Source organism: Hypomesus transpacificus, unplaced genomic scaffold (assembly GCF_021917145.1).
Source record: "Hypomesus transpacificus isolate Combined female unplaced genomic scaffold, fHypTra1 scaffold_159, whole genome shotgun sequence".
Taxonomy (NCBI): domain Eukaryota; kingdom Metazoa; phylum Chordata; class Actinopteri; order Osmeriformes; family Osmeridae; genus Hypomesus; species Hypomesus transpacificus.
In genome coordinates this window covers 287,901-304,518 of record NW_025813724.1, presented here as the reverse complement: position 1 = coordinate 304,518, position 16,618 = coordinate 287,901, and the positions used below count along the sequence as shown (strand labels likewise).

Genomic DNA, 16,618 nt, shown 5'->3' with positions numbered 1-16,618 from the left:
AATTCTGACACAGAGCCACCACTTCACATTTCACACTACACTTAATCAACATGCACACAACATCAGACTGACATCGTATTCTATTTTGGTCCTGATATCCTAAAAATCTTATATTTAACGTCTTCACAACTTATTTCAAACAATGATTGCACCCCAGTGCGATTTATGTTTTGATTTAAACAAGAGTAATGGACTAAAGTCAATTTCACTGTATTAGACAAAATCTGTAATTGGTCGATTGGATTTTTGTGGGTGGAAGCCAGGTAATGCCAGGTACATCTAATGTAAAGGACTATTGCACGACTACTGCAAATTAAACCAACTTCCTGTTTCAATCAGGAAGGTTGACACTGTCAATCTTTTAACAAAGGTTTGGCAAAGAAATTAACTACTTTTCTAGTAATCTAGAAAGTGGTTAATCTGGAAGTATATAATAAATGAGTATTATTGCTGTTTATGAAAAGCAACATTTTGATTATATTCTACACCAGTAGAACATCTACTTATAATAATAATAATAAACTAATAAGATGACTTGTTTTAAAAGCAATTTGACGTAAACATGTAGTTAAATTACTCAACATGTAAACATCTTGAATATTGGCTATTGACAAATGTCTTCATATATCAGTATCGCCATGAACCTTGAAATACACATCTAACAGTAGTTACTACAAACATAATTTGTGTGTGTATCAGCTGTCAAGTTTGATCAGATTCTATGCATAGATTTGTTGGAAATGGTTTGGTTTGATTGTGAAGGAATGTTCATGTGATGTATCTTCTGATGTGATGATGAATGTGCTGGGATGAGGTAGCTGGTCCTTACCAAGTTTTGCTCACACAGTCCTCTGAACTGTTGGAACTTCTGGGACATGAGGAGCTGAGCGCTGCCTACAGCACTGCGGACCTTTCCCAACACTGCAATTTACAAAACACACATGAAAAGACGCCAGCAAAACTGAAACACAGACACACATGCTTTAAGACACTTCAACACCAGGAAACACTATTCAGTAAACTGCATACACCAACTCTCCTACAAACAGCAAGCTGATGTAATTATGTAAAAGGTGTAGTTGACTACATGTAAACATGTCAAGTAGGCACAAATACTAATGTCAAGTAATGTACAGATACCCTAAAATGTACTGTAACACACTTTTTACATACAATATTCTGCACATGTACTATATGCAAACAGCTATAATTATTAAGATATTTTATGTACCTGCCAGTTGGTGTTGATGTGTTTTATTTAAACTTTAGTCCAGACCATATTGTTGACCTACTACTCAAGTCCTCCACCATCATCCCAGTGACCAAAAAGCCAAGGCCAACAGGACTTAATGACTACAGACCTGTCGCCCTGACCTCTGTGGTAATGAAGTCTTTTGAGCGTCTTGTGCTGGCACACCTCAAATCCATCACAGACCCCTTCCTGGACCCACTGCAGTTTGCCTACAGAGCCAATAGGTCGGTGGATGATGCCGTTAACATGGCCCTCCATTTCACCCTACAGCATCTGGACTCCCCAGCTTCCTACGCCAGGATCCTGTTTGTGGACTTCAGCTCTGCCTTCAACACCATCATCCCCGCCCTGCTCCAGGACAAGCTCTCCCAGCTGAACGTGCCCGACTCCACCTGCAGGTGGATCACAGACTTCCTGTCTAACAGGAAGCAGTGCGTTAAGCTGGGAACACAAGTCTCTGACTCCCGGTCCATCAGCACCGAATCACCTCAAGGCTGCGTCCTTTCTCCTCTGCTCTTCTCCCTGTACACCAACAGCTGCACCTCGAGTCATCCGTCTGTCAAACTCCTGAAGTTTGCGGATGACACCACCCTCATTGGGCTCATCTCGGACGGGGAAGAGTCTGACTACAGGTGGGAAGCTGACAACCTGGTGACCTGGTGTAGCCAGAACAACTAAAGGCCGATTTATACTTCTGCGTTTTTACGCACATGCACACGGGGAACTCCCTCTCCGTAAAAAATACCCTCTGCGTGTCCTCGCAGAGCTCTGCGTGCGCCTCCTGATTTTCCTGACTATCCGTCTCTCCGTGCGTCTTTTTACGATACCCCTTGGCTGTGATTGGTCCGTATTAAGAACCGCTTGCGTCAGGGGTGGGGGCGGGGTTGCCGTGACCAACAAGAGAACAGAATCCTTTGACCGCCATTGTTGTAAGCTTTTACAATTCATATTTCAGCTAAACAGTACATGTAAATCAGCATCTGAATTCAAATGTAACGAGAAATGGGCAGTGTAGTTGCTGAAAATGTGCTTATTTTATTGATGAAACGGCTCATTTGTAAATTTGCTCCAACCTTTCGATAACCTAGCTAGCATTGCAGTTCAGCGCCATCTACTGTTCTGGCGGTGAATTGCTTTCAGCACGCAGAGCCGTCGGAGTAGTATAAATTCAACCAGTCCGTCCGACTCCGTCCGACTCCGTGCGTGCGTCTGTCCGTTAACGGAGACGCAGAAGTATAAATCGGCCTTTAGAGCTCAATGCTCTTAAGACAGTGGAGATGGTTGGGGGACTCACCCCCATCACCCTGAGTTACTCCCCAGTCAACACTGTGGAGTCCTTCCGCTTCCTGGGCACCATCCTCTCCCAGGACCTCAAGTGGGAACTGAACATCAGCTCCCTCACCAAAAAAGCACAACAGAGGATGTACTTCCTACGGCAGCTGAAGAAATTCAACCTGCCAAAGACAATGATGGTGCACTTCTACACAGCCATCATTGAGTCCATCCTCACTTCTTCTATCACCATCTGGTACGCTGATGCCACTGTCAAGGACAAGAGCAGACTGCAGCGTATCATCCGCAATGCTGAGAAAGTGATCGGCTGCAATCTGCCTTCCCTTGAGGATCTGCGCACCTCGAGGTCCCTGAGGCGAGCGAGGAAGATTGTGGCCAACCCATCTCACCCTGGAGACTCCCTGTTCCAGCTACTCCCCTCCGGCAGAAGGCTGCGGTCCATCAAGACCAAAACCTCACGCCACAAGAACAGTTTCTTCCCATCCGATGTTGGCCACTTTAACAAGGCCAAGGACTCACATTGACTCTAAATCACAATCTGCACAATGACACCCTGTACATTGCAATTTGCACTATTGTATCGTTTGCACTATCTGTATTTTGGGTATTCTTAGGTTAAATTGTAAATTGCTACTTATATTTTTATGCTACTTATATTTTTATTTCTTATTCCCCTTAGTATTACCTAGACCCCCCTTGGTATTAGCTAGACTTTGCTCCTTTTTTATAGTTAGTCCACATATTTAAGTTTCAATATTCCTATATGTTTACTGTATGCACCTCCATGCCAAAGTAAATTCCTTGTTTGTGCAAACACTCATGGCGAATAAAATCCCTTCTAATTCTGATTCTACTGCAGTCAAGCCAGTTACCAAGTGGTCTACACTGGGCATGCAACTAGCACACCAGACAAGGATCTTTCAGTTCCGAAGAGGTAGATTTAACACTGTGCTTGACACAAGCAAAAAAACAAAAACAAAGCTATGATGTCTAGACAACAGATAGACGATTTGGCTTTTCCACTGCCTGGTCATAAGGACTCCACTGGGTGGCACTCAAGAGGATTACAGTATAATGGACAGTAATATCCTCTTACAATGCATCTGAACCTACTAATGATGTATCTATCTAGGGTCTTCAGACAAACAATTCACTGGGATTTTGGCTTTATGGCAATCATAATATGGGGTATTTTTTGAAGACCTGTTTTACAAATCTATAGTCTTAAAATGAGTTAACATGTTATCACACACATTCTGGCGAAGACAGTACTAGCATTATTATGTTCTTGGTCTAGATTTTCTGATACGAGCATGCTTTGCAGGCCTGCATGTTAGAGTATGTGTGTATGCGCATGCGCGTGTGTGTGTGTTTGTCTACAGTATGCTCTGCTGTCTGACTTATCAGTCTTATGTTAAAGCACTGATCTAATCTGGTGGTTTAATCAGGTCCAGACTAGATTAGTGTACTGTAATGCAAAAGATTAGGCCTGCTTGTGTGCTAACTCCATATATGAATGCCTCATCCAACAAATTGTGGGTGATTGTGTGTCTGAGAGTGAAGAGAGTCTACAGAGAATAAACCTATTTTCCGTTCCTTTAAACCTACCGATCAGGCCAACATTTTGTATGTAAGATACTTGATTATATGAGCAAACCAATTTCTTCAACATAAATACCCCTTGTTTTAATGGATGAATGTCCAGTAAGGGATGGCCCACAGTATTTCAGTCTCACCCTCCTCTGAAAGCTGATTGTCTTTGGTCTCCTGCTCCATTTGCTGGCACCACCCTTCCATGCGACCCGTCTCAGCTTGCAGCAGCTTCAGGAACCAGTGGCCGTCCCTCCGGCAGGGTGGTCCTCCTCCACCACCCTGAGAGGCAACGCAGGGTCCCGCACTAGATCCACTCCCGTTTCCACTCTCCAGCCAGGGATCGGGAGGGGGCAGGGAGGAGGGGTCCAGTGCCGGATCAAGGCTCTCCGAGAATGAAGATGAGCTACTCCGTGTTGTTGAGCGGTTGAGGATCTGACGAGGGGGAGGTGGTGGTGAGGATTCATGGAAAGGATCCCTGTTGTTGAGGGGACTCTGGTCCACTGGTGAGTCCATGGATTGGCTGGCACTGTTGACCATGACTTTCTTCTCTGTGAGCTTGGAGGTGATGGAGTTGGTCTGGAAGGAGGTGCTAGGGATGTCATTTGTGTCTGAGTCAGTTTCCTGCTTGGATGCCATGCTACTGGAGCGACTGAGCCTGGAGATGCAAACAAGACAACATAGATTATCGAGATTACAATTTCAGTAGTCGTTCAATAATACAGGCAGAGCTAATTAGATATTTGTTCATTAAATGACTATGCATTTGTGTGTAAACTAGCACATTTGGATGCTTTCAAATTAATGGGAGATTTATCATACCTAGTTGCAGACTATTGTGCATGCAAAAGCGATGTTTGAAAATTAGGAAAATAAGGGAGGAATGTTATGTGTGCCATGAGGGACTTCCTGGCATTCAAAACATCTTTGGAGTCCTAAGTTATTCTGCAATGAATAACCGTAATGAAAATCTTATCATATAGTAATTATGTATATTATAATTATAGATGGCCTATTCATACTTACTGCCACCCGTCCTCCACCTGCACTCCGATTGACTGGAATCTGGCCAATGGTGGTGTCTCCTCTCGCTGAACTTCCTGAATACAATCAACCTAACAAACAATCGTAAAGTGCCAAAACATTAAATGATATTTCTTCTTTTTTTTCTGCAAAAAAAACAAAAAACAAAAGACAAAATCTGGATTGACAGTTTACAGAGTTTTCTAAAGGATTATAATCAAATTCACAAAAACAGTGTCTTTTTTGTTTGTTTTTGTCTCAAAAACAATGTCTGGGTATTTTGTTGCACCACACTGTAACAGGTCTGAATCATCTGTGAATTAAAATGTATATTAGTGATAGTACAGTCGTGGCAAGTTTTGGCAATACATAATGTTGTGTTTTGCAAAGTTTGCTGGTTCAGTATTTGAGGAAAATGTTTTCACATATTTGTATAGAATACTGGAATACAATGAGGCACATTTCATATTTTTCAAAGCTTTTTTGGGGTGAAAATGTTCAATCTATGCAAATAGTCCCCTCTTTTACAGCAGTGAACCTGCTCTTAAAATCCAATTAGAATGATAGAGTGATTTCTATGGAGTTAGATTAGTTTCATAATTCAAACAAACAAACGCAACACGATTCAAACAAACTTAACACGATCCAAACAAACGTAACATGATTCATACAAACAAACGTAACACGATTCAAACAAACAAACAAACAAACGTTTGTTTGTGATTCACAAGTAAATGACCCTGTTACATTCGTTTGCAACCTGACAAACACAAGTTACAAATCCCTGCATTCGTGGGTGTGAATCCCTGCATTCGTTGGTGTGAATCTCTGCATTCGTTGGTGTGGATTTCTGGAACTTTCCTGACGCGCTTAGATTCACAAATGCATTTTTTCTAAAAGATATCCTCTGCAGCCTATCAGATCGTCTCTTCCAATTTTAGCCAATCACATTAACGTGCCTATGTGGTCTTCAACAACCTACCATAATGACGGACATCAGCTCCTTCAGATCACGAGCAATGTCGTCTGGTAGCGTGCAGGTGAAATGTTGCTTGTTAATTCTATCAAACCGATGATCATACGTGATTGAATATTGTTGAGAATGGCAGGATTCATGTTTAGTCATTTTCCGTGTTTCCTAGGCTAATGCAGAGCCCGTCTACCCATATTAGACATTCTCCGGTGATTGGCTAAAATTGGAGACATCTGATAGGCTGCAGAGGATATCTTTTAGAAAAATACATTTGTGAATCTCTTTTGGAAAGTTCCAAAAATCCACACCAACGAATGCAGGGATTCACACCAACGAATGCAGGGATTTGTAACTTGTGTTTGTCAGGTTGCAAACGAATGTAATAGGTTCATTTATTTGTGAATCGTGTTACGTTTGTTTGTTTGAATCGAGTTACGTTTGTTTGTATGAATCGTGTTACGTTTGTTTGTTTGAATCGTGTTATGTTTGTATGAATCGTGTTACGTTTGTTTGGATCGTGTTAAGTTTGTTTGAATCGTGTTGCGTTTGTTTGTTTGAATTATGAAACTAATGTAACTCCATAGATTTCACCTGGCTAGAACTAGTTCACACTTTCCCCTGTGCTGATGATATGACTTACTGAAATTATATTAGCAGTCATTTTATGCCAAGGCCCAGCAAGCTTTGCAAACACAAAATGTATATCGTTCCCAATAATTTTGGCCACGACTGTATACAGCCTTACAGACTACCCTGTAATGGTACTGACACCCTTATTGGCTTACCGAACCAGGACTGACCACAACCACCTCACCTGAATGCCAATGGAGGAGAGCTTCCTCCGGGGTACCAAGTCCACTAGGAGATCCTCTGAGGCCAAATGGAGCTTCCCTGTGCTCGTCTTCAGTGGCTCGTGCCCGACGTCAGATGTGTCTGTGGAAGTGCTGGTTGTGACAGTGGGGACAAAGTGGTCCCGGGGAGTGGCAATGGGCACAGGGATGATCTGTGGGGCACGGGAGATGCCCCTCGCCAGGCTGTTGGCACGGGTGCTGTCGAGGCTGTCGGACGAGTTGCTGTGAGCGTGGCTGGATTGGCTGTTGACCTCGCTGTGCCGGTCCAAGTAGTTGTCCTGGGCCGACTCAGTACTGCTCTGCACCGTCACAGAGATGTAGGGCTTGGAGGTGGTGCGGGGGGGCACCGGCGGGGGTGCTGCCTTCTTACAAGTCGTTATGCATGTTGAGACTACAGGAAAGGAAAAGAGGACAGGAGACAAGAGGATATATTTGTTTTGTTATTGTCTTTAACACAGATTGCCATTTTATCATTAAAATATGACACATCATTTGATACCCTTCTGGAAATCTCATTTGATCCTGACAGAGGGATGCATGGAATTTTAAGCCTAAGCAATGGTCCGGAATGCCTGTCGAAATGCCATTGCCTCTTAACAAGAAAGTCACCTGACACCAATGCTGTTTCACATGCCATGAAGTTCATCACCAACAAGACAGCAGTTTGGTTGAAATGGACCAAATACTACTGGATAGATACAGGTAATTTGGTAAATACTCACAAATGTATAATAAACATTTATCATACAAAAATAGTCATACATTTGGTCTCATCTTGTCTATTGTTCCCTATATCTTTGCCCATAGCTCAATGCTTGCCTAAGAGCTGTAGCCTGGCCTCGCTAGACCAATTTGCAAATTAATATTTGGTCTGGAATCTCTCTGATTACGTTCAATTCTAAGGGGCGTTATCAACAGGTGCAGACCAAAATTCTTCTGAACACAAATGGATTGATACACCAAATCCGGACAACAAAACATAATCTTAGTTATTTACCTAAATGCCTCAATGGCGCTCCTCTGTAAAGTCTTTGTATTAAACCCGTCACCTCTCAGATTAACGAGATGGGATTGGCCGGACCAGATTCAAGTCGGATGGAAACCCTTTGGAATGCGAGGATTTACAGACCCATTTGCCAGAGCAAATAAAGCCTGAGCTTGAAGATATGTCTGGTGCACAGGCAATGAGAACGGCATACATTACACATTGTTAACTGACTCTGTGTTACTTGACAGTTGGCTTCGCAGCAACAAAGGACAGATGTTTACTTTATGGACCATTCTCTGATCTTTGATGCAAGAAAGTTTCATCATGGTCCACTCCTTAAAAAAATGAGGTGTGCATGTATTCAGGCTATGCCCCACTAAAAAGTGTCTAACAACACCCCTGTCTAAAAGTTTACAACCAAGCCAGGCTCTCCTCTTCCCTCTATGCATGTCTTTTTTTAATCCCCTCTTGTTTTCATAACACTCCCTATCTCTCACCGCAGCTCAGCAATTTCTGAATAAGACCTGGAGCAGTCATGTTTGATTTTCTTCGGCTGTGGCCACCATCACTGTCAACAACAAGCAGATTTATCACCTTTTCAGAACTGGAGGTCAGATGTTGGTGTTAGCTTTCCAGCAATTTTTACACTGTCAGTACAAATAATTAACACAAATGGGACAAACTTCAAACATGTACAGTAAACTGTACACTTATTCTGATTTGTTTATTCTCATCATTCCTAAAATATGTTATTAAGTATTTCACTTTATTAATGCTTCTTATAGTGGTTATGGAATTGGACTTGTTTATTGAGTATAGACGTAACACTGTGCGGAAGCAATATGTTCTGGTCAAAACTGGTTCAAAGTACTCCAAGCTGCCTCAAGATGGCAAGGACTTAGACCTTAATCCACTGACTGAAAGTCCAACCCCAGCCATCAGCAAAACAAACACCATTTTAGTCTGGGCTACAGAATGTGTCCTAGTACAATAACAAACAAAGAAATGTGTCCTAGTACAATACCAAACAAAGAAATTCCAGCCAATTCATGGAAGATGTGATCCAATAAGAAATAGGATTATCTGATTCAGGACCATGAATAGATGAGCTGCCTGCCAGAAAACCTGGTTGGAGGTTGGTTGAGGGTGGTATTATAGATGGGGTTGGTCTCCTGAATTGCAGCTTTGCTTACAGCTGATGCAATGTACTGTAGCGTCACAACCAAAAGGGCCTAAAATATAAATCTGGTATTAAGGGAAGCATCATACCTTTGGGATTGAGACTATAGTCAGAAATAGTTTGGGTCCAGAGTCAGAAAATATACAGAATCTTTTTTTTAAATGTTAGTATCCATCTTCAGATGTTCAGTACCATTAGAAAGCTTGTCCCATGTAATTACAAATGCATATGTAGATTTAGCATGAAAAAAATTGTTGTCAAATAAACTATTTGTCTAAAGTCTGTTTTATTCATGCTCATCCACTCGTTACACCAGTTGAGACATTTCACCAGGAAGGCTGTTGACCCTTGACCTCGATCTGATTACAACTATAGTGCATGCTAGTGTGCACAAAGATGGGCATAATTTATGGTAGAAATAAAGTATTTAGGATTACTGAGAGAGTCATTCATAAACCTCCACAGTTCAGTTTGAAACTACACAGGACAAAGGTGTAATGGCTCATTTAATGTACCTTACAACATATTTTCAATTAAACCACATCGTTATCCACATTAGACAGTGCTTTCCAACAATTCAAGGGCTGAACAGTATTCATTGTCCTTTGGAGTAGACATATTGCTGCAGAGAGGAGTAGACTAAAAGAGAATGGTGGGGGTAATAGTGAAAAATTATGTCCCCTCTCTTTTCTCTAATCAACGGTTTCCACCCTGTTGCCAAGTGGCCCATTGCCTCTCCTGCTGACCCGCTTGTGTCATTTAATCTAATAACAACCACGATACACTGCCAGCCTTGTCCATCCCTCTTATGCTGCTCTCTGGCTGCCAAAAACATCAGATCAGATCAGACATCTGCCAAAACGGTTAGCTTTCAGAATAAAAAAGGCTTGAATAATACTTTACAAAAAACAAAAATGTTATGGCCCTTTTTACAAGCAATGTCACAGCGGGCTTCACAGATGCTCACAGATCAACCAACTTAAACAATCAGCAACACATTCCATTCCTAATACCACAGCAATAGAGATGCAGTGGGCCGTTTGGCAACAGGGAGGAAACCGTTGATTTTTCCTCCCACTATTCTCTATTCCTCTAGTCCTCTTTGCAGTAAAAGTCACAGGATACTGTACTGTCTTACTTTGACAAAGCACTGTATGTGTCATACTAGGCGAAAGGGCAGTAGTTACACTACATACACTAAAATGAACAAATGGGCACATGTGTTTCTGCTGTCAGCACCAGAAAGCCCTGTGATAGGAGGGAGATCCTTCCAGCAGATCTTGCCACCAATCACAAACAGCATTATTTTAATAGTGGAGGAGTGAGAAGAGAATGCTGGATGGAAGAGCTGTTGCAACATGCTATAGATACAACTAAAAATGGGTAGTAAAGCAAATTATTAAATTGCCAGGTCATAAGTTACTTCCTATGTCAAACTACGACAATGACATTGATAACTCCATGAAACAATCTTCAATACAAATATTTGAATTGTTTATATTACCGCCGTATTACATGATTCAATTGACTAAAGTTGTCTTTTCCCAGTATTGATTGCTAATAGGCTATACAATTCTAAGCATATTCAATCTCTGGGAGTAACAAAGACATTTGAGCATATGCAAACTTGACTGTGTTAGTCGGAGACTTAATACACAAAAGTAGATTTACACAAAGCTTAAGTTAACTGTACCTACTACATTTGTTACACCGATTATGTGTCTCAGAATATAACCACAATTAAATCACAGAGTCTACGTAACAATAATTCCTACAATATTACACTGATGTACATCAGAAAAAATATATAAAACATAACTGTAAAACACATACAGTATAAAGCCGTCAAGAGCTGCTGACATCACTGAGAATGTCTACATTGTAGGTATTATGGGCAAGACAAGACAGATTCAGGAAGCGTGAACACTCACCCTGTAAGAGAACAAAATAAAGCATCGATATGGCGTGACCAGCTTGAAAGAACTGAGCATTTGAAAACAACCCGTGTCGACACAGCGTCTTTCCATAACAAGATCAGCTGATTTTGCCTTTGTTTTGCCTACAGAACGGTTAATTTAAACTGACGCGACAAGGTTGGAGGCGTGGCGATTTCTGCTGAGTAGCGCCACTGTCTGGATCTAAAACGATATTTCAGAGCACGTGCGCGTATGAGACTATTTGTAACGTTGTAGCGCCTTTTGAATTAACCCGCCAGTACGGGTCAAAGACGCACGGCTACTTCTAGGACATTGCTTTTGCAAAGGGTACCATAAGAAAAATAACTGTGGCGACAGGGCGTCAGTCATACATTTGGAATCTGTTCCAGCATTTGGTTAAGAATCACGCTTCTCATATATTTACTTTTTACTAAAGCAATTCGCACTGATGTCACTGATCTTGGACATAAAGATTAGACTTCTGAAAGGAAATAATACACCCAGTAAAATAGCTCATTGACGGCACTAACCCCACAATTAAACAGCCTTAGATTTGAAATATGAAACCGAAATATTTAAAAATGCTAAAAGTAAATGATAAAATATGAGATAAAAGTCATTCATGAATGTATAACATTTACATTAAGTTAAATGAATGAATCAGTTTAACCAAAACAATTTTATGTCGCCCATGTTTGCATGTGTATGAGGGAAAGAGAGATAGATAGTGGAACCAACTACCCACACCCACTCTACACTCACTAATGCAACAAGAGAGGTTGGTCAGATGTGATGTGCATGAAGAATAAGGAATCTGGTACTACTCTATCAGCCTATTCAATTACCATTTCATGTTACAATGGCAGATAAAGTAATAAGTCTAAAATAACATTTTCATGCTTTTATATTGTTCTAAATATTACTATCCAACAACAACAGAAATCCCCAAATACTTACAATACTTGAGCTTTCAAGAGGGCAGCACATGAAATCTGTGTTGAACCATTCACATGGTTTGGTGTATAAAACATGTATTCAATCACCATCTTCTGTGTTTGTCTTCTGAGTCTTATTCTTGGCAAGTCGATCAACCATAAAACTGTTCACTTCTTCTCTGTCTTGCTGGTGAATAAAAGCAATCTTCTTAAGTTCCGGAAGTTAAAAAAAATCTACTTTAGTTGTAAAGTATTACAGTATATTTACCTACATGAGTGCCTGGAGGCCAGACAGAAAATTGGTTTGAATGTTATTATATATATCTTATTATAAGCTCTTGAAAGCTTTATACAGTACGGAAGTATCCCCACGATTATATCTGGCTTTATGGTACAATTTCACATTGTGAAAAACAAACAGCAGTTATACTCATACTTTTGACATAGAAGACAGAGAGTTGCGTCAATAGTGCCATTTACTTTTGGCCAGATGAATTTCTTCAAAGTGTATTGCTCTACGCAAATTGAATGCTTACAAGAGAAGTGTGTGTGTGTGTGTGTGGGGGGGGGGGGCGGATTCAACACAAGTTGTTCAACACAAGTTGTTACTTTGTTACCTGGGAGAGTGGCAAAGATGCGCTGTCCCTCCGCCCCCAAACGTTGAAGGAAAATTGCAAGCTGTTTCTCCTTTGGGGCTTTATCCAATCCGGAGGCTATCAGGTAAGAGCCAAACTGTTCTTTCCATATCTTCCATGGGAGGGGAAGGTCTCCTAGCGCGGGTGAAAAAGGCTGCATTGGAGCCAAAAATCCCTGATCTGCTCAGTTTTGAGCGCTGTGGCTGACAAACATAGTCAGTTCCATATAAAAACGTGGCGCCACTTGAAGGAGTGTGATTAGAACAACGAACCACAACTTGGTGGGGAGGGCTACTTCGTCAGTTCTTTTGAATTCCATCCAACGGGGAGACAATTTTCAAAATAAAGTGTGTGAAGAATGTAACATCAAGATAGTCTAGGTAAGTGTATCACTTCCCGACATACCACTACTCGCTTAGTTATTTCATGATTACCACCCTTTTTTAAAAGTCCTAGCCTACCTAACCTGGGTCAAATACATATCTTTTTCAAATATGTGAAATGCTGTTGTGCTGTGGTGCTGTTTTCCTTCCAGGAACAATCAAATATATTTTGTATTCCCACAAGTAGAACATAGGACAATTTAAGCATTTCAAATATTTTGAAAACATAATGGCTTTAACTAAGTCTAGTGTTGGAGTACTCACCAGTGTTATTACTATAGGTGCGAACTGTGGTGGCGGTGGGTGGGGGCGAGTCTGAGTCCACAGAAGCAGTGTCGTCGTCCTGGGAGCAGCCAGCCTGAATGGCCCTCAGGTAGCTATGGCTGCGGGAGCGGAAGCACGTGGGGGTGGGCAGATCCGGTGGGTCGATGTTGTCCTGGGAATGCGTCCGAGAATCTCTAAATGCTGGTTCAGAGCAGTGCTCCTCGTAGCGATTGCTCATCTCCAAGTCTCGTAGCTGGAACGAGGAGAGAGGCAGGTTGGCAGGATGGCTTGAGGGGCAAGAATTGCACAGTATTGCATGGCTGTTCCGAGTAAGGTAAGATAGGGAAGGTTTATCATGTCAGTGGTTTGGGGTTCTCACAGGAGCAGTACAGCTGAGGGTCTGGTAAATAGTTAGCCACATCTAGGTGACATGTTCAGATGGGAACTCAGGGCAATAAAGTGGATCCAAAAGTACACTGCCATTCATTGAGCTACACACACTAAGAAATGTTTTTCTGGACAAAATACAAATATGAGACTTTAACCCATTCAGAAAATAACATGATAAAATAAGTCTATTTGTATCCTAACAATCCTACGAACTGTATTCTGAATCTTAAGGCCTTCACTTTAAAGCCGATTGCATCACATTTGTATCAAGTTGTCAAACAAAGAAATGTGATTAAACTTGTTGAAGATGTTGAAAAATAGTGATATTCATTAATATTTTAAGAACCACAGTCACTCCATAGACTGTTCAAAATATCTTGTTAACTGAATAATTCACATAGCCCTGTAGGACAAAAAAAAGCCTGAGTGTAGGCTACAGTGTAGGCGTAATGTATTAGGGTGAATTTTCTCATTCATTAGAGTACTGTCCATCGCAATAAACAGCAGTGAAAAGCACCCAGTTAAGTATAGTTTGAATTGGATTCAACTGTTTGATTGTACCTATATGTGTGTTCACTTGGTCACTCAGAGGAATGTCTCCAAGTTAAATTACAATTCCCCATGATCTGTAACATGTACTATAAGACAAGTAGTAGCTAATATGACAAGCCCCTTTTGAAAGAAACGGGACTGTATTCTGAATGTGAATCCTCATTATTCTAGTGACCTTGCCACTACTGTAATATCAGAATACCATTTATTACCTTTAGAATAATGTTTTGTTGAAAACAAAAAATAGGGATATCAAATCAGACAGGAACCTCAAAGGAAAGGAAATCAATTTCAAGTGTAAGACCTTGACCCTATCCCACCTGTTGATGACCTCTGACCTGCCCCATGCAGCTGCTCCTTCCCAGCGTGCTGCAGGCCTGACTGAAGTCCTCTTCATCCCAGTGGTTGAATGGAGAGCCCCCCGAACTCACAATACAATCCAGGTTGTCCAGGCTACGGTTGTTGGAGAGCTCCCTCAAAGAGGGCAGACAGCTGGATGAGGGAAGAAGAGAAAAAGGTCCAAGGGTAGAGGAGAATAACCAGAAATCAGGGACATTATTATCACGTTAATATCACATTTAAGTTAATAACTTCATTAACGTATTCATGAACACCTGTCGTCAGGTCCTGAAGTCTATGAATCTCTCTTACATTTCATTACAGCATTCCCCCGTACTGCCCCAAGCGTGCAAAGCTGATGATTCCTGGTGAAGCGTTCTGATGTTCAGGTCCATATGATAATCATGAGAGAGTTAGGTAAAAAACTAATCCTAATCCATTAACAGTGAAATTGTGAAAGACGTCTCGGCTAAAGAGCTATCTGGCAGAAAGCGATAATCATATGACCCCATTCTGTCCTGTCAGAATCCTCGACATATATGGCCGAATCCCATTTCTCTGTCTTACCCCTTCCCAGAGGCGGATCTAGAAAAATATTCATGGGGTGGCAAGAGGGTGGCAGGAGATTTTGAGGGGTGGCACCCCATGGCAAAAGTGAGTGAGATAAAAATTAAACAACTAAAGGCTGTGCAACATGTATGCATTGTCAGTGAACACTGAAATGACTTTGAGGATTATAGGTCACATGACCAAAAAGCAATGGAATTTTGAAGATTTATTTTGAATAAAAAAATATTTTGTAATAACCTGAGATGAAAATGAACAAAATAGAGGCTGTGCAGCATGAATGCATACTTCTTCAACAGTTTGACATAATTTTGACACTCCTAGTTCATGTTGATGAAAAGCTATTGACTTTTGAAATGTGTAGGGGAGAGCGGGGGCGAAAGTAACACGAGACGAAAGTAACAAAGCGATTTCTTTCAGAGCCCTGGCTTCATTTGCTTTCCAAGTTATGACAGCACCTTCAGCATGCAACCATTGATGGAACTGCCAAATTTCACGTGATTTCGTCATCGTTTGCCGCTGTTAGGTGCGGAAAGCACTTTTCAAGTGCGCAAAGTAAATTACTGAGGCGGTCCTTTTTTGCTAATTAGAAGTTGTGTTTCCTGTTTCATGTGTCACAGTCACAGATCAATCTACAGGTTATTTAGTGCTCTAATACATTCTGAGGGTTGCCTTGTCAGAGCTTTTTCAGTATAAAAGTAAATCTGGTTTAAAAGTTCCTGTCGGAACGAAAGTAACACTTTTGCTATTGCTAATGCAATAGTATGTGGTGAATTTCTGTTTGTGGAAAGCATTTATTAAAACATGTTTATGTCATATTATATCAACAGAATATGCCAAGAGTGGGGGACAGACAGAGGTCTGATTCAGTAAAAAATGATAACAAATATTATGATTTTTTTGCAAAACTAATGGACAAAATATGTTTGCAGTTACTTATTAACAAGGTCATAGTCATGTATATGTAATAAAAACCAGAGTAACACAAAAAATCTAGCTTGTATCGTTGTGTTACTTTTGACCCACACCTGTGTTACTTTCGTCCCAACTTATGGGGTCGAAAGTAACAATGTGCAACATGTGTTCAAAATGAAATTATATTGAAGTTGTTCGACATTTGTACAAAATACCATCTGGTATTGATAGACCACACTTATAAGTTATAGACCCAAGCAAAAATATATCTATGTCTAAAACATTCTCTTTAAAAATTACGTTTTTCTGAAAAATTGTACTTTCGGCCCACCTCTCCCCTAATTTGTTGACGGTCCCTAAACTTACGCGTTGTTTAGGCAGCCAAAAGCCTTGGCTAAGCGGCCGGTCGTAGCAGTGCTAAACACCGGTTGAAATAACACAATACTGGACGTCCGAATATCTGTTTAATATCGAACTTCAAACTAACTTTACCACAGTCATCTTTGTTGCTGCTTTCCCAAAGCATTCACAAGTTAACGTTACTAACCTCA

General features: G+C 41.1%; 1 protein-coding gene across 3 annotated transcripts in view; it reads right to left on the bottom strand.

The window, feature by feature from the left end:
• Positions 1-16,618, bottom strand: part of dlgap4b (discs, large (Drosophila) homolog-associated protein 4b) — a 30,509-nt gene that overhangs the window by 9,290 nt on the left and 4,601 nt on the right. Inside the window, exons 4-10 of one of the 3 annotated variants that reach the window (XM_047051542.1) lie at positions 14,585-14,744; positions 13,305-13,557; positions 12,640-12,792; positions 6,946-7,373; positions 5,162-5,250; positions 4,282-4,793; positions 830-921 (exon numbers count right to left, since the gene is read on the bottom strand). In XM_047051542.1, the coding sequence (XP_046907498.1) occupies positions 830-921; positions 4,282-4,793; positions 5,162-5,250; positions 6,946-7,373; positions 12,640-12,792; positions 13,305-13,557; positions 14,585-14,744 (1,687 nt within the window). Of the gene's footprint in view, positions 1-829; positions 922-4,281; positions 4,794-5,161; positions 5,251-6,945; positions 7,374-12,639; positions 12,793-13,304; positions 13,607-14,579; positions 14,745-16,618 lie in introns of all 3 variants that reach the window. The other 2 variants (XM_047051545.1, XM_047051544.1) reach the window with 2 other exon arrangements.